Here is a 17,881-nt window from a genome sequence, read left to right on the forward strand (position 1 = left end):
GGTGGCCAGACAGGGCTTCTGATTCCTCCACCTCCCACCGCGCTCTAGAGGGGTCCCTCCGGCTGGGCACAGAGACTTCTCTGCGTAAGTGAGACTGTCTAGTCCAAGACCAAGGTCTCAGAGATGTTCCTTTGATTGGGAGGTCACGTTCCATGGAACCTGGCTTAGGTAACAGCCCAGAGTCAATAAGTAACCATGCAGGACCATAAAGCAATCCGGAGCCATCTCTAGCCAGCTGCACCTTAGCCTTGCCATACATGAGCTCTTCACAAAAGCGCCCTGTACAAAGTGTTCAGGGCACCCATGGGGCAACCCCCACACATGGTCTTGAAGCTCGAAGCCCATCCCGCTCAGAAATGTCATGCGCAAGCAGCAGTCCTGCAAAGGCCACGTCTCCACTTGGAGCTGGGGAGGCGACACACGTGTGCGAGCTCTCGGTGAAGTAGGGCACCAGAAGCAGTGCAGGCAGTGTCGAGTGTTAGCATGGGCCAGCTGCCCCGAGTCCGTGCCTACGGGGTCCAGGCGGGTTGGTGCTCTTGGGAGCTAGCCCGTGCTGTGCTGCCATGGCTGCTGTCTGTTTAGAATGTCACCATGGATGGTGTTGTTAGGCGTGTAGCTGCTCAGGTGCGGGGCGGAGAGCAAGCTGCATCAATCTGCTAGGCCTGATTAGCTCGGTCCAAGAGAGGCAAGTCTGAGGACACAAGGGGCCAGGTGGGAGACTGGAAGTGGGAGATGCCTCCACAATCCCTTATTTGCAAGGCATCTAGAAGAGCTGAGTGCAGCCGGGCTGCAGACCTCACTGTGTGCGGCCAGGCCAGGCCAGGTGTGACGAACTGGGCCTGTTCTTACTGTGGTCTGTGAATGCTGACAGGGGAGTGTGGCTAGGATAGTCTGCATTGGAGGATGGGAGTCTGCCCGAAGGCGAATACCTGCGCGTGTAACATGAGAACCCAGGAAGGGTGGAGGCCAGGTGACACCTTGGCCCGGGAAACTGAACAAAGGCGGTGGGAGGGGTCGCTGAAGGCAGAGTGCTGGAAGCGGGCTGGGAGGCAGAGATGGCTCCCACCCCCCAAAGGGGGGTGGGCTGGGATGCCCTGGGACCCCAAGCTGGACCTAACTGAGGGGGGCCCTGTTGTCTGTGCCTGCAAGACCTGTCTTGGACTGTATTCCTGTCATCCAAATAAACCTTCTGCTTTACTGGCTGGCTGAGAGTCATGGTGAATCGCAGGAAGCCGGGGGTGCAGGGCCCTGACTCCCCCAATACTCCGTGACAACTGGTGGCAGCGGCGGGATCTACTGCACCCCGTGGACGGCGCTTCCTGCAGTAAGTGACTGGGGAGCAGTAAAACGAAGGGGGATTGACGGGGACCAGGCGTGCTGAAGAGTGAGAGAGAGACGGTTATTACCCCTGGGAGTGTGTGACCAGCGAGAAGGACTTTTGCGGTAACAGGGTCCCCCGGGGGGACTGCAGCGAGTGGTCCCAGGGGCGGAGGAGTCTGCAGCTCGACCCTGGCAGAGAGGTGGTGACCTCGAGAAGGGCTGGCACACTAGGGGGCCCCCTGGGAACTGTGGGGAGCTGTGAGCACACAGGCCGGTGAGTGGCCAGCAGGAAGATGTATGCCAAGCGGCTTAAGAGCGACCTGGTGGAGCTGTGCAAGCAGAGGGGGCTGCACACTGGGAGGCTTACCAAAGAACAGCTCATTGCCTGGCTGGAGGCGGAAGATCGCGCGAATGAACTGATCCCTGTGTCTCAGGGAAGCAGCCTGGCAAATGCAGCGCAGGCACCAGTGTCTGTCCCAGCTGGGAGTGGTCAGCCGGCTGCTGAGGGCTTCCCGAGACCCCTCCTTCCTATGCCTAGGGGAAGGGTGGGGAGGCGCCCAGCAAATACCGAGGGCGCCGTGACCCCCCCGGCCAGCAGAGGATCCTCCCGGTGACGTTCGGCATCCGTGGAGCGGAATTGGCTGGAATGGGAGAAAGAGCTAAAACTGAGAGAGCTGGAGGATCGTGAACAACAGAGACAGCATGAAGAGAGACAGAGACAGCAGGAAGAGAAACAGAGACAGCATGAAGAGAGACAGCGTCAGCATGAACTGGAACTGGCGAGATTGAAGGGCAGCGAACCCCCGGCTGCGGTGAGTGAGGGGGGACCCAGGACTGCACGGAGCTTTGATAAGTGCATCCTGGCCCCACACAAGGAGGGGGAGGACATGGATGACTTCCTGGAGGCCTTTGAGACGGCCTGCGAGCTGCACCGGGTTGATCTCGCGGACAGACTCCGGGTCCTTACCCCCTTACTGGACCCCAAAGCCGTGGCATTGTACCGCCAACTGGAAGAGGCAGAGAAAGGGGACTACGAACTATTCAAAAAGGCCCTGCTACGAGAGTTTGGGCTGACTCCTGAGATGTACCGGGAAAGGTTCCGGAGTCAGGATAAAACCCCTGAGATCTCATATCTGCAACTAGCCGTCCGCATGGAAAGATACGCCAGCAAGTGGGCTGATGGGACCCAGACGAAGGAGGACCTGGTCAAACTGCTGGTACTGGAGCAACTGTATGAGCGGTGCCCATCTGACCTGAGGCTGTGGTTTGTGGACAGAAAGCCAGAGAACCCGCGACATGCAGGCCGGCTGGCCGATGAGTTTGTAAAGAGCCGGTCAGGAGATAACAGGGAGGAGTCCCAAAGGAACAGTCCCACCACAACGCAGGGAGAGAGTCACCATTGGATCTCCCCGTGGGAAAATACAGAAAAACCCCATCAAAGGGGAACATCCGGCGTCAGGACCATCCGACCCACTCAAGGGGACCCATGGGACATGGGCTGCTACCACTGTGGCCAAAAGGGCCACATACGGGCCCAGTGCCCCAGGCTCAGGGACAGACTGAACAGACCAAACCCACAGAGGGTTGACTGGGTAGAGACCCAGCCCGGCGAGGGGCAGCATTCCCAGGGAAGGGGGGCTGGCAGAGTACCACCTGCTAAGGAGGGAGGAGAGCTCCAGGCCAGCTCCTCTAGGGGGCTGGATGCTCCAGACTCAGGGTTTTTGGTTTATACGGTGGGCGCGGGGCTGTCCCTCCGGAGAGAGTACCTTGTTCCCCTGGAGGTGGATGGGAGGAAGGTCAATGGATACTGGGATACGGGTGCAGAGGTGACGCTGGCCCGGCCCGAGGTGGTGGCCCCAGATCAGGTGGTGCCCAACACCTACCTGACCCTGACGGGGGTGGGCGGAACACCAGTCAAAGTGCCCGTGGCAAGGGTACACCTGAAGTGGGGGGCCAAGGAGGGCCCCAAGGATGTGGGGGTACACCCGTATTTGCCCACTGAGGTATTGATGGGGGGGGACCTGGAGAACTGGCCAAGCAACCCCCAAAGGGCACTGGTTGTGACCCGCAGTCAGAGCCGGCGAGGGGTACTGCGCCCTGGCCTTGGGGGGGGTGCCTTGCCTGAGGCGCAGGACCCTAACCTGGTGGGGAGGGAACGCCCAGGGACACGGCTCAGGGAGGCTGCAGCTTCAGACCCAGCGGGCGAGAAAGAGCAGGTGGCCATCCCTGTCCCAGCTGCTGAGTTCCAGGCCGAGTTACAGAGAGATCCCTCCTTGCGGAAGATAAGGGACCTGGCCGACCTCAATGCGGTACAGACCATGGGACGAGGTGGCCGGAAAAGGTTCCTGTGGGAGAAGGGGTTCCTGTACCGAGAATGGGCTCCCCCAGGGAAAATGGAGTCGGGGGGATCAGGAGGCAGCTGGTGGTACCCCAGAAGTATCGCCGCCAGCTGCTGTGCCGGGCCCATGACATTCCCCTCTCAGGGCACCAGGGAACCTGGCGTACCCAGCAGAGGCTGCTACGGAGCTTTTACTGGCCTGGGGTCTTTGTTACTGTCCGACAGTACTGCGGATCCTGTGACCCCTGTCAGAGGGGGAGGAAGGCCTGGGACAAGGGGAAAACAGCTTTAGGACCCTTGCCCAGCATAAAGGATCCTTTCCGGAGGGTGGCCAAGGTTAAAAGGGCGGCTTTAAACCAAGAGAGCCCAAAGCACAGACCTCCAGACTGGAGCACTGGGAGAAGACCACAGCCCAGTTGGAACCCCAGAGGTATGGGGGTGGGAAAAGGGCACAGGCCGCATAAACCTTCCCACATGCGAACTGCGAGGGCCATCAAGCACCCCCGACCTAAGGGGGGGCGTGAAACTGGAGGGGCCTGGTGTAATTCTCACCAAGGAATGGGAGGGATGTGGGGGCATCCAGGGGAACGGGGGTAGGTTCGAACTTCCCCGGGTCACTGGCTAAAGTGACCCTGCTCAGTTCGGTCTCGAAGGGGGGAGATGTGACGAACTGGGCCTGTTCTTACTGTGGTCTGTGAATGCTGACAGGGGAGTGTGGCTAGGATAGTCTGCATTGGAGGATGGGAGTCTGCCCGAAGGCGAATACCTGAGCGTGTAACATGAGAACCCAGGAAGGGGTGGAGGCCAGGTGACACCTTGGCCCGGGAAACTGAACAAAGGCGGTGGGAGGGGTCGCTGAAGGCAGAGTGCTGGAAGCGGGCTGGGAGGCAGAGATGGCTCCCACCCCCCAAAGGGGGGTGGGCTGGGATGCCCTGGGACCCCAAGCTGGACCTAACTGAGGGGGTCCTGTTGTCTGTGCCTGCAAGACCTGTCTTGGACTGTATTCCTGTCATCCAAATAAACCTTCTGCTTTACTGGCTGGCTGAGAGTCATGGTGAATCGCAGGAAGCCGGGGGTGCAGGGCCCTGAGTCCCCCAATACTCCGTGACACCAGGCGACTGTCGCTTGTCAGAGACTCTCTCTTCCCGGAACATCAGCTGGGGAGGGAAGGAGTCTTTGAAAGAGGAAAATGTTGTGGTGAAACCATGAAAAATCGGCTGGGGCAGGGCCTGCCGCTGCTTTCAAGGGTCCCTTTAATTCCACACATTTCAGGCCCAGCTGCCGTTTGCCGTGTTGGTCCCAGGACATTAGTGAGACAAGGGAATCGCTTTTATTGGACCAACTTCTGTTGGTGAGAGAGACCAGCTTCCGAGCTTCACAGAGCTCTTCTTCAGCCCAACCTGGTCAGTCTCCTTCCAGCAGAGACCAGGGCCCTTAAGTTCCCTCGGTGACCCCGGTGTCTAGGGGACCTTGGCTAGGGAGAGGGGAAGTTGGAGGGCTTCCCCTTAGAATAAGTGTGAGACAGAGTCCGCCCAGGGCATAGGCAGGGATTGCAAACCAGCAGAGCCCATGTACTAATGGCTGCACTGTCTGGGCTCCCTCACTAATGATCTAAAGCCCCCCGGGGTTTGCACAGACTTTGCAGGTTCGTTTGGTTTCGGGTTTACACAGAGAGCGTTCCCTTCTGGGCCTGGTGCCATGTTCCAGTCAGGACCTACTCCTGCCGGGGATCTAGTGGGGGCATACGCCCGTCCTCAGCTGATGGCACCTTTCCTGATCTCCAAGCTGGCTTGTCGGCTGTGTCAGCTGATGCGGGGGCGTGTGGAAGACACAGGTCTAAAGTGCAGCGTGTTTCTAGGGGACATGTCAAGGTGATGGGCGCAGTGTAAATAACCAGACAGCGAAATGCACAGACGTCAGTGAGAAAACGAAAGCCGCCCTCTCCGCTCTGGATTTTCTCCTCCGCGGGGCCCGCTCCCAGCTGGAGAACTTGCCACATGGTCACAACAGCAACCAGCTGAATCTGAATTAAAATGTGTGGCAGAGACGGGGTTAGCCACAGACAATAGCAGGGAAATTGAGGAGCACCAGGGAGAAATGTATCTGTGGCTGGGGCCTGAGAAGAGAGATTCTTTGCTGCCTTGGGCGCTGCTCGGCCTGGAATGCCCTGCAAGGCCCTGCCTGCCACGTCGCTGGGCCCGGGAATGCGGGGCCCCAGGGTTTGAATCCCAGTCAATCAATGTTTTAAACAGCCAGCACTCGCTGTGCGGCCCTAGATCTGCGGCCGACGCTCCATCCACTTGCTCTTTGGCAGGGCCAGGGCTGTGCTATTTGCCCTGTGCGGGATGTGTGAGGGGGCACATTGACACTCGTTCGTTACCAGCCACTTCTGCTTTCTAGCCTGGCACTGGGAAGTGTCTGATACAAAGAAGCTGTTCCAGCCGCTGGTCCCAGTTCTGTGCAAGTGCACCTGTACTTCCCCTCCATGGCCCAGGCTTCCGGCTCCCCTGGCCGACACCTCTCTGGGGTGGAGACCTGTGTCTCCCTTGGGAGCAGGGTATTTCCAGACTGCCAGCTCCCTGCCTTCCCTGTGCTCTTCCCAGCACAGACAGGCTGTCCTAGGACACCTGCTAGCTTTCTCTTCAGAGCCGCCTTGCATTGCTACAGGTCATGGTACCCAGGCAAGCCAGCTTTGTTCTTCAGGTAAAAAACATTACAGAGAAAACATATTCAAACCAGCAAGAAACCCATGCTAATAACCCTCCCAGGGATCACCCCGACTCTGCCAGGAGCCGTCCTCAACGTGCCTCCCGCAGACTTTCCTTGTGGTTACAAGTGCATCACAGCGTCAGCTGAGAACTAGCACCCGGTCATATGGGGCCCCATCGGCCCAGTCCTGCCAACCCTACCCTAAGGATTGGGACCCTCGCTGGACCAGGGGTCCTGGCTGTTTGCTAGAGCAGAACTGAAAGCCTGGAGCCTGTTTAAAACCAGGCTATTTATCCCCAAACCCTTCCTTGGTGTGTTGGGCCCTGGAGGATCCAGTCTGAGCAGTACATGCGCGTCCCCCCAGGGGCTGCTAAAGGAGGAATTACGTTAGCCCCCACTCCTACGAGAGCAGGTACGTGCAATTCTGCAATGGCACACACAACTGCATGGCTAATCCAATGGACCCCAAAGGCCTTAACCCCAATTCAGTAAGGTTTAACTTAATCCAATAACATTTATCTTAATCCCATTAGGCTTTGTTCAGGCTAGTGCTGGCCTGTCACCAGCTGCCCCCACCAACGGGGAGTGGTCGGCTCCAAGCACTGATCGAATCCAGCCGCCAGGGACTCCAGGGCTGGGTCTGTGTGTGTGTGTGGCGGGGGGCTTGCCAAGTGGTCTGGCCAACGCCCCGTTCTCACACCTCATGCAGGCTAGTGGAGCTGCAGGGGCGTGTGAAGATTCGCTGGGTTAAAGTCAGTGCAGGGCTTGCCGGTTGGCTGGGGCGCAGGGCAGTTGGACGGCTACGCTCTGGTCTGTGCCACACACAGTGCAGCTACCTGTGTGTTCCCGCGAAGGGGCCATGCACCGTGCTCGATGGAAATCCATTTCTCCGGGGTGGCGCCTGGCGCTGTGCGAGCGAGGCCAGGGCAGACGCGGTGGGGCCTGCTGCGGTGTGTGGAGATGCCACCAGCACGCGGGATGTCAATTTACCACCCTCCGCATGGGAGCGTCTTTAGGTACCTGGCTCCCTCCTGGGTGCCTGGGCGCTGGGCAGACTGCAAAGCCGTAGGCAGCTGTGTGCTCCTGCCAGACTCTCAATGCTCGGCCAGCACTTTCCCGTGCTGGTCCCAGCCAGGGGCTGCCGTCCCACTGGCTTGATTCTAGGCCCTTTCCATCCTGCCCGGCTCCCTCTCTAGCCATGGGCTCTCGCTCCCGGCACCCAGTCTCAGCATGGCCAGTGTCTGCTGTAGCTGCCACTCCTTGGCACCCTCCAGGCTGGCAGACCCACCGGGCTTGTTCAGGAGAGTCCTGGCCCTCGCCCCGTGGCACCACTGGCCGATGAGCAGAGCAGCGCAGGGGCGGGAGGTTGCTGAGGGGAGCATGGCAGTCACTGGAGGGAGCCGAAGGTCCCATTGCTCCGGGTGGTGTCAGCAGTTCTCGGATCTTTGAGGTGACGCTGCTGTCTCCTGGCCTGGTGCCCCGAGAGCATCTCAGGCGCGCAGGCTGTGACCTTGGGGCCGTCGTAAATCACTGTTATCGCTGCTGTAAATGGTGAACAATGTTCCCAGCGTGGGGGAGTGAGGGAGCCACCTTCGACAGGGCCTACGGCACAAAGGGCAGCCTGCCTTGCAAAGGGGACCCGCTGCCTCTGGCTGGCTGGGAGGCCCAGAACCACTGGGTGGCTGCTGTGGGGGGTGCGGGTTGGGGCAGAGGTGCAGTTCCTGGGCAGTGGTTGGCTGCTGGGGGAACGTGACGGGGAGGTATCGGGCCTGGCCCGTGTGGCTTGCAGAGCCGGGCCAAGGCGGGGGTGATGGGTGGGGGAAGCCGAGGCTGACACGTCGCTTCGTTCTCCACCCTGGTCTGGGCTGGGAATTGCTGAAGGCCCCGAGTGCTTCCCAGGCTGTGCTGTGGACAGCATGTTTCCTGCCCTGCTCCACCCTCCCTTCCCTGGGGATGGGCGCTGAATGTCAGCCTGACTCTGGGAGACGAGTGCACCCAGCCCTCGCCCTGCCAAGGCTGGGCTCAGGCCTCCGGAGCAGGCGCACTGGGTCTGCTGACCTGGACCCACCCCTGGCTTTGGGGGCGGACGGTGCCTGGTCTGCTGGCAGTTTGTGAAATTAAACCAGACACTTATGCTAACGGTGGTGAATGTGATTGTTCAGCCGCTCTGGGGAATGGGCTCCGGAGCACCTCCCCCGCCGCACTGGGGAGTGGGCTCCGGCACCTCCCTCGCCGCTCTGGGGAGTGGGCTCCGGCACCTCCCCCGCCGCACTGGGGAGTGGGCTCCGGCACCTCCCTCGCCGCTCTGGGGAGTGGGCTCTGGCACCAATCCAGGGAGGGGTGGGGGCTATTGGGGAGGAATGCAGGAGGATTTGGCTGTAGGGCTGGTCTGGGGGGTGCCGGGGATGGGACAGGCCAGGCGACTGTTCCAGGTGTAGGGGTCCCATGCTGAGTGGGCAAAGGGAACATGTGGAGCAGGGGAAGGGAAGCAGAGATGTAGGGGGCCTCATAGGGGAATGCGTGGCCTGGAAGCCAATGCAAGAACCAGGCGGGGGGGGGGGGGGCTCACAGGAAGGGTACAGCCCTCCGGGGGCAGTCAGGGTGGACCCTGCACATCCCCAGGGCATTCCCCCAGCATTGCCAGCTGGAACCTGGGGCTCCCAGCCTGGGCAGACTGAGCCCCCGCACTGCTCTGGGCTCAGCTTCCCTCCAAAGTTCCCATTACCCGACCAGCACTGCCTGCTCTCCCACCACAGGTCATCCTGCCTCCCTTAGCCCCCTGCCTGGAGAGCCCCCATCACTCCCTCCAACCCAGCTCTGCCATGGGGCCTGTGAGGAATCAGCCAGTTACAGGGGGCTGGGCAGGGGCAGCCCCAGCACAAGGGGGCCCAGATCTTGATGGGGTGACTGGTCTATGGGACAGCGTAGTGTGAGCTGCTCTGTGATGCTGGCTGACCAGGTGCCTGCTTCTGCCAAGGTCCCCAGGACTCTCTTGAACGCCAACAAACACAGTTGGAATCAGTCTGGCTCACCGGCCTGTCAGTATTGTTAAAATAGGTCTTAGACTTATAACTATGTGCTTAGTGCTTAGATTTTATTGGATGTTGGTACGTTGCTGCCTACAGTAATCTCACGTATAATAGCCATGTCCCATATGGTACGGTAATAGTTAAGTGTTTGTACTATAAGCCTCCGTGTGCAACTCACCAGCCAGGAGAGAGACATTAGTGTCAAGTGCTGACCCGCAGCAGACGGGGTTATGTCCTCGCCGTGGACACCAGACGAACTATTGTGGAACATCAAAGAGGACAAAAGACTTTGCTGATTGCTCTTCCCCCACCCCCCCATGAAGCCGTCTTGCAAGTGAATTCCTCCCAACAACTGAGTTTGCAACTCCAAGCAGAGGGTGAGACGGGATAGGAAGAAGGACCTGTGTATGCTGCTTGGACTGTGAGAGGCAAGGATCCCCGAGCGTAAGAAAAGCTCCCCAGTGGTTGGCCAGGGTTAGCCCCAGAGAACATAGAGACCTTGCTGAGCATAGGAGCTTCTATTACCTTTTGCAATTTACAACTGGAACTCATTTGTGTGTATATGGTTAGCTGCTGTAGCCTTGTAAATACCTGTCTTGTTTCCTTGTCCTACATAATCAATCTTGAGACGGATTTTTATAGGACTGGCCACAAGTGTTGTCTTTGGTGTGAGATCTGACGTGCAATTGAGGGGCGGTAAGTGACTAGCCTTGACCTGAATATTGCTGATTCTTGGTGTAAAGGCCCATCTGTCACAAAGGCAGCTCACCTGGGTGGCAAGACAGAGCAGCGCACCCAAGGGGACTGGCTGACTCCTTGTTCTAGTGCCTGAGGGGTTTACACTGGAGAATTGGTTGGTGAAATGGACCTATAGAGCTCACAGGCAATTTAGGGTCCAGCAGTCTGCCCTGAGGTCAGTATTCACACCCTAAGCCCTGGTCTACACTGCAGAATTCCTTTGGTATAACGTTGTCGCTCCGAGGTAATCCACCCCCGGGCGACGTAGTTACACTGACCTGAGCGCTGGTGCGGACAGTGCTGTCGGCGGGAGAGCGTCTCCCACCGACACAGCTCCTGCCTCTCGCCGAGCGGGGTTATTAAGAGGACGGGAGGGCTCCGGCCGGCGGGCTCGGGCGGGGATTTAAAGGGCCTGGAGCTCCGACCCCTGCGGGGAGCCCGGCCCTGGGCCCTTTAAATCGCCGCTGGGGAAGCCGGTCCAGTCCGGACCCGACCCGCTTACTTTCACCTCTGAGACAAGCCCCGAGTCAAAACAGAAGAGCCGGAGACACTGCCCCAGCCCCACCCCCGCCCCCAGCCCGTCAGAGGGGGGGGAGGAAGGGAGGGTTCCTCTTTCTCCAGCTATTTAAGCCGCTGGCGCCTGGGAGCGCTCAGACGCCCCCGCCCGCCCTCACCATGGCCAGGCTGGAGGTGACGGAGACCTTCGCTGGCATCGCCTTGCCTGGCCACCTGCACACGCAGGAGTCCCTGCGCTTCGCCAGCAGCTTCCAGTTCCGAGACACCGATGTGCTCATTGTCACCTACCCCAAGTCTGGTAAGAGCCGGCGCCCCGCTGACGGGCAGGGGCCGGCGCTAGGAGGCGGGCAGGGCGGCACTTGCCCCCCAGGCGGGCAGGGCAGGGGCTGGATCGCCCTCCGCGTCTCACCCTGTTCGCATTGAACTGTCCCCCGGGCAGCGCGGCTGGCGTATGGGCACCGATCCGGCCCCTGGCCCCGCTTGTGAACGGGGCAGAAGCTGCCTGCCAGAGCCTCCGGGAAGAGGGCTCTGTCTGCGGCTGGCCCCGGAGCTCGGAGAAGAGCTCTCTGCCGCCAGCCGGACGGGCTGCAGGCTCTGCTCCCCACAGGTTTAGCAGCATCTGGGAGCGCCCAGGTAACAGGACCCCTGCCACCGGCTGCGCTGCCGACGCCTGCTGTGAGCAGCAGGGCTGGCAAAGTTCCCCTCCCCCCAGCCCCAGGCATTCCCACCCTAACCGCCCCCAGTGCCAGCTGTGTCCAGCCCGGGGGCCCATTGCAGCGTGCTGGATGGTGCCTGGCGGGAGGAGAGTGTCTAAGGCTGGGCCCCCCCAGCTCTGTGCAGGGGGGCTCCCAGCAAGCACGGGCAGTGGGGTGGTCTCCAGACCGTTGCAATGACTCCTGGGTCGAAGCCAAGTGCAGACACGCCCCTGGCACAGAGCTGGCTCTGCAGTCGCTGTCCCACTCCAGCCAAGGTCACGCTCCGCTCAGAGCACTGAGACGCCTGGGGAGGGGGCTGGCTGTGGGGACCCCACATTCACCTGACTTCCCAGGCTGTGAGGCTCCAGCTGGCCAGTAACTGGCTGGGTTAGCCCAGGACCACGGGCCCCTCGCTTGGCTTGGGCATTCCTCGGCCCAGGCCTGGCCTGGATCAACTCACTTGGGAGGAATGCTGCTCAGGAATGCACCACTAGGACCTCACCAGCGCTAAGCCGACGCCAGCCCACCCCTGCTGACTAAACACTCCAGGCTCTGGGCCGGCGGCCAGCAGATGTCAATAAACCCAGCTGTGTTATGACTGCCTGTGTCTGACCTTCACATCGCGCCACTTCTTTGGAATTCTCCGTTATGTAGGCGGCTCTTGGAGCACCCAGCCCTGCTCTGAAGGGGGAATGCCGCAGGGGCTGGGGGCTGCTAAGCGGAATATGCTGGGAGTGTTGGTGCTGAGGGGCGGGCGGGCTCCAGGCAGGCCCACTGACCGAGGTTATCCCTCCTGCTCTGTCTCTGGGCAGGGGAGGAGCCCTGGGGAAGCTCACGGACAGACCTCTGCCTTTCTTCTCCAGGCACCACCTGGATGCAGGAGATCCTGACCCTGATCCACAGCAAGGGGGACCTTGAGGCAGCCAAGACCATCCCGAACTGGGACAGAGCCCCCTGGCTGGAGCACACGTACTCCAAGGACCTGCTGCAAGAGACCAGCGGGCCCCGCCTCATCACCACACACCTCCCCTGCCAGGTCCTGGCCCCCGCGCTCAGGAAATCCAAGGCCAAAGTGAGTGCCCGCGTCCTGACACGGGCTGGGTAGGGAAGGGCCAGGCAGGGGGATACAAGCTCTTCACCCTGCTCTGCTGGGGGCAGCTCTATTGTGGCTTGTATCTCCAGCGTGGGGCGAGGACGTGGCCGAGTGCTCTGCCCATGCGCCCAGAGCCTGCCCAGCAGTGGGGCTAGACGGAGACAACTCGAATGGCTGCCAGAGCTTGCCTGGACCCCCCATGGCTGCGTTTCCCTCAGTTCGGTCTGAGCCCCAAGGCGATTGCATTAGATTAGGTTGGTCTGCCCTGGCTGAGTGAGCCTGTGGCTGAAAGGGGCTTCCCCCAAGCCAGCGGGCTTGCCCTGGGGCTTTCTGTGGACTCAGGTAATTTACAAGTGAGGAATCACCCTACTGCCATGCATAGGGCCCACGGCGTGGACTGGGGGGGGGGGGCTGCATGCTGAGCCCCTGGGGTGGTGTAAGGAGCCTCTCTGCTCCAAAGGCTTCACTGTTGGGCCCCACCACCTTGTTCAGGACACAATCCCGGAGCTGGTGTCTTGGAAAGGGGGTCGAATCCTGACGGCTCAGAGCAGCTGGGAGGAACCACCCCGCTAGGGGCAGGGCAGAGCACGTGGCCATTGCTCCTCCTGTCTGCGTGTCTGTCTGACGCCGATGTCCTTTGTCTGCTCCTGATCCCAGGTGATCTACATGGCCCGGAACCCCAAGGACGTCGCGGTTTCCTTCTATCACTTCCACAAGATGGCCAAGTTCCTGCCAGACCCTGGCTCCTTTGAGGACTTCCTCATCAGCTTCCTGGATGGCACAGGTGAGTGGGCATCCCCTGCCCTTCTCCATCACCATCCCTAGAGAGCTCCGGGCACTTTGCAAACGCCCTAGGCTTCGCCGCCTCTCGCCAGTGCCACCTCCCCCATTTACAGCTGGAGAAACCGAGTCAGGGGAAGGGCGTGACTCACCCAAGCTCTAATGGGGGGGGGGGGAAAGGGGGTGGCTGGGCTCAGAGCTTAGGAGGCCTGGCTCTGTAGTCCCTGTGCTAGGCCCTGCCCAGACCACACAAAGGGTGACTAGGGGGTCGGCTCAGAGGCTCAGGCAGTCCGCGGGAGCCTGAGAATTAGCTACCGCCCAGTCACAGGCAGTGGCGAGCCCAGGGCAGCCAGCTTTCTGCTGTGCAAAGGCAGGCTTGCTTTTAGTGCTGGCCCCTACAGGGATGTGGCTGCCCCTCCCTCCACGGTCCTGTTGGGCACACTCCTGGGGGTTTGCCTGAGCCTAGCAGCACCCCAGGAAGTGCTCTGGGGAGGGGCTATGGCGCAGCTGAGCCAGAGGGGGTGAGGGACAGATCCAGGCTGCCAGGGCCCTGCCGTCAGAACCAAGGGTACTCTCAGCGTGGGGTTGGAGGAGGGCCCCGCGGGGGGGGAGCAGGAGCTTTCCCAGGGCCGTTTGCACCACGGCCAGAGTCGCCTCTCGATCCCGACCCTCTCTCCTCCCCGCAGTGCAATACGGCTCCTGGTTCGACCACGTCAAGGGCTGGCTCAGCCAGCAGGCCGAGCTGGAGCTCTTCTACATCACCTACGAGGATGTGCACAAGGTGAGTTAGCCCGAGGGCTCCGTCTGCTGGGTGGCAGCCGAATGGCCCGGCTGAAGGAGCCGCTCCCTCGGTGTGCGCTTTGGGAGCTGAGCTCTGTCTGGGCTCCGGGAGGCCACGGGTGGCCTTGGCATGAGGGACAGCGACAGCCGCCAACTCCCACATGGCTCCACATCTGTCGCAGGCCCCACAAGGCCCAGCAGCCTCTGCTTCGCCCTGACACCGCCTGTGGCATCCCAGCTGTCTGGGTGGCAGCAATTGACAGGAATCCCGGGGTGATCAGGGGTGCTGCCCCATCCCCTGGCGACGGGCTGGTGCCCAGCACAGCACCGGGCAGATGGGGCACTTGTGGGGCAAAGCCAACGGCACATGAACCTCCCCCACCTGTGACCTGGACCCACTCACACGACACCTCCTGGCTGAGCCAGAGCCCCCAGAGCAAGGGTCCAGCCCCCCCCAGTCGCTGGCTGCTCACCCGTCCTGCCCTGGGGGTGCCCCTTACTAACGGTGCTGGTCGCTGCGGCTTTGCAGGAGCTGGGGCGCTCGGTCGAGCGGCTTGCTGATTGGCTGGGCTGCCCACTGCAGCCGGAGGAGATCCAAGAAATCCAGCAGCACTGCAGCTTCTCCTCCATGCGCGAGAATGCGATGGTGAACTACACGCTCGTCCCCTGCGAGATCATGGACCACAGCCAGGGCAGGTTCATGAGGAAAGGTACGGTCCCAGCCCCGCCGCCTCCCCTCGGGGGAGTGACGGCAGTAAAGGGCCTTGGCTCATCCCCTGGCCTCTGCCCCTCTGCCGACTGTTTGAGCCTCCAACCCCTGCGGCAGGATGGAACCAGCTCGCTGCTCTGTGGGTGCCCCTGGATGGGAGCCAAGGATGGGCGTGAGCCGCCCCTTCGGGCAGACGGGCTGAGTCAGAAGGAGCCAGGCAAGCCCTGCTCGCTTGTGTGCCCACAACACTTGCTGTCATGACAATGGGTAGGGGCTGATGTAACCTAGGCTTGGCTGAAGGAACTCCTGGTAACGCCTCCCACCATGGACTGCTAGCAAACCGTCACAGGGCTGCCCGGCAGCGTTCCGGCTGGGGCGGGGAGGGACAGGATGCCGTGCTCCTGGGGGCAGGTGTTCTGCACCCCGAGCTGATCCCCAGTGGGCTGCTGAGGAGCAGAGTGAATCCCACAGCTGCGTGTCCTCGCGAGAGGCTTTTTGCGCCCATCACCATGGTATCTGGGCCCTGACAGGGAAAGGCTGGCACGCCTGGCTCTGGGCCGGTACCCAGCTTCACTCTGCATCTTCTCTGTTTTAGGGACAGTTGGAGACTGGAGAGACCACTTCACCCCGCTGCAGAACATGCTCTTCCACAAGATCTACCAGAAGGAGATGCAGGACTCCAGTATACGCTTCCGCTGGTTCCTGGACTGATGGGGGGGGGGGGGCTGAGCTGGCAAGGGGTGTGGCTAAGCAGGCAGGGCAGGGGCTTTGTCCACCGTTGGGATGGGGGGAACAAAACTCTAAGCTATGTACTTTGTTGGGCAACGTGTGCTGGGGCCCCCACCAGCCAGTCCTGGACAGTGGAGAAGGCTGTGCCAGTCACAGCCCTAGGGAGGTGACCAAGGCCCCTGGCTTCTCCTGCAGGTACCGGGAGCGTGTGTGTGGGGGGAAGGCACACAGGAAGATTGGATGGAACATCATGGGGGCAATGCATTGGTCACAACCAGGGTCACAAGCCCCCGCCCTGCTGAATGTTACCCCGCACACAGCAACAAGCACCATTCCCCAGCCCTTCTCAAAAGTGAGTGCCCACTGGGCTGCCCATCTCTGCCCCGACCTAGGCTGTGCCACTCCCCTAGAGGGGAGCCAGGGCAGCAGCCTTGCTGGAGGCCCTGATGGGGGACGTTGATTCGGCGGAGTCACTCCCTCCCTCCTCAGACTTTGCAAAACACCCACTGTGACCAAAAAAGGAAGAACCGTCCCCAGGGGATGGGGAGGGACACAGCTTTGGTGGCCAGCGTGCAATTCCTGTGAATCATCACAAGATTCTCTCGTCTTCAAGCAAGATAAGCTTCAGACTGACTCTCACCAGAGCGTTTAAGATAAGCTGTATTTATATATAGGAAGGCAGCAGATTTCCCCTCAGGCTTTTCCCCATTGGCTCAAGGGGCAGCCTGCAGGCCCTGCCTAGCCAGCAGGTTTAAGTAGGGTGACCGGAGGTCCCAATTTTATAGGGACAATCCTGATTTTTGGGTCTTTTTCTTACTTAGGCTCCTATTACCCCCCTACCCCATCCCAATTTTTCACACTTGCTGTCTGGTCACCCGAGGTTTAAGATTTGTCTAACTGACACAGTTGTATATTATGGTGACAGTGCTGAGCACACGCGGGAGGCAAGGGGTGTCACTCGCCCCATCAGAGCCAGGGCTGGCTTTTGTATTGGAGTGTTAGGTTTAATTATTGAATGGTTTTGTTTATGGAAAGTGTCTTGTGAATTCTTTGGAGAACCATCAAACTGCCCAAACAGGTATGCCAGTGTCTCCCACTGGGTCTTGGGTGGGAGAGACATGACACCGCATTCACATGGGCCAGCAGGCACTGCCCAGCACACACAGGTGAGCTTAGTACAGCATTGAAACACAAACCCATATCCAGGGCAAGGGGCCATGGCCTCCCACTGAAAAAAACAAGGCAGGGAGGCTTGGGGAAATGTGAAGCAATGCCAGACCCACCTCTGGAAGACCTAGGCAAGGCACCCCATGGCAGCTGAACTGCCCCCCCCCCCTTTGCCCTAAAGGAAGCTGCTTTCCCCTATTCCCCTGAGATCAGGGTGAAGGGAGTTTGCTCTATGGCTGCGCCTTTGACAAACAGAACTCTTAGGGGAAATTCTGTGCCACTGAGCATGTGCAGAATTTATGTTCCCCACCGATTTCTTTGCTTCCCCGCAGAAAAGTAATTTTGATAGGGAAGCAAAGGGAAGCCCCAAGAGCAGTCATGAGACCCTCCCCAGCAGTCTGTTTCGGGTGCCCAGAGCAGCCAGGAGAGAGATAAATTACTGCGGGGGAGGGGGCGGGACCGGGGAAGACATGGCTGGTGGCTCCTACCCTGCTAGTCCCGGCTGGGCTGGGGAGGATAGGACTTCCTTTTCATAGAAGATATGGTTTGGAAGAGACCTCAGGAGGTCATCTACTCCAAACCCCTGCTAAAAGCAGGGCTAACCCCCGCATGGCATCCAGAGCCAGGTCAGACCCACCCCCAGCTGTAGGAAGTTCTGCAAATCCCTTTCCCCCTCCCCAGGTTCCTGCACCCATCGCTCCTCAGCTGCAGGAGGACAGATCACTGTACAGTAAGCTGCTCCCCATCCACACAACCCCTGTGCATCCAGACCCCCTCGCTGAGCCTCACCCCTCCCGACACCCCGAACCCCCCGACAAGCCCCACTCCCCCTGCACCACCCCAACAAGCCACCCGCACCTGGATCCCCACCCTACCTTGCTCCAACCAGCTGCACCTGGAGCCCCACCTCACTGAGCCCCACTCCTCCAGCATCTGGACACCCCCCCCATTGATCCCCACACACCAAGACCCCCTGATGAGCTCTATCTCCCCCCACACCCAGACCCCCACCACTGAGCCCGAACCACCTTCACCTGGACCCCCTGCAGAGACCCATTGCCCCCCCCCAAGCCCCTGTGCATCCAGATTCCCCACTGAGCCACCTACCCAGTCCAGATTGCCCCACACAGAACCCTCTCAACCTACACCTGGACACCCCCCCCCCCACACACACACTTGGATCCTGCCTTGCTGAGCCTGCCCGTCCACACCTGGCATGGAGGGGCAGGCCATGTCCTTATGCTGTGTCAGGGTTGGGTGCTGCCTCATCACTCAATC

General features: G+C 60.4%; 1 protein-coding gene across 1 annotated transcript; it reads left to right on the top strand.

Moving 5' to 3' along the window:
* The first annotated feature begins 10,776 nt into the window (after window positions 1-10,776).
* Window positions 10,777-16,464, top strand: LOC128848986 (sulfotransferase 2B1-like). The gene is made up of 6 exons (XM_054049294.1): window positions 10,777-10,948; window positions 12,209-12,417; window positions 13,096-13,222; window positions 13,905-13,999; window positions 14,528-14,708; window positions 15,303-16,464. The coding sequence occupies exons 1-6, from the start codon at window positions 10,810-10,812 to the stop codon at window positions 15,416-15,418; spliced, it is 867 nt and encodes a 288-aa protein (XP_053905269.1). The 5' UTR covers window positions 10,777-10,809; the 3' UTR covers window positions 15,419-16,464.
* The last annotated feature ends 1,417 nt before the right edge of the window (window positions 16,465-17,881 follow it).

This window comes from Malaclemys terrapin, chromosome 14 (assembly GCF_027887155.1).
Source record: "Malaclemys terrapin pileata isolate rMalTer1 chromosome 14, rMalTer1.hap1, whole genome shotgun sequence".
Taxonomy (NCBI): domain Eukaryota; kingdom Metazoa; phylum Chordata; order Testudines; family Emydidae; genus Malaclemys; species Malaclemys terrapin.

What these genes read in the sequence shown, in the direction of transcription:
- LOC128848986 (XM_054049294.1), top strand. Translation starts at nt 10,810, where the DNA reads ATGGCCAGGCTGGAGGTGACGGAGACCTTCGCTGGCATCGCCTTGCCT. An exon ending in TGTCACCTACCCCAAGTCTG is followed by an intron (nt 10,949 to 12,208) that starts GTAAGAGCCGGC and finishes TTTCTTCTCCAG; the next exon opens with GCACCACCTGGATGCAGGAG. An exon ending in CCTACGAGGATGTGCACAAG is followed by an intron (nt 14,000 to 14,527) that starts GTGAGTTAGCCC and finishes GCGGCTTTGCAG; the next exon opens with GAGCTGGGGCGCTCGGTCGA.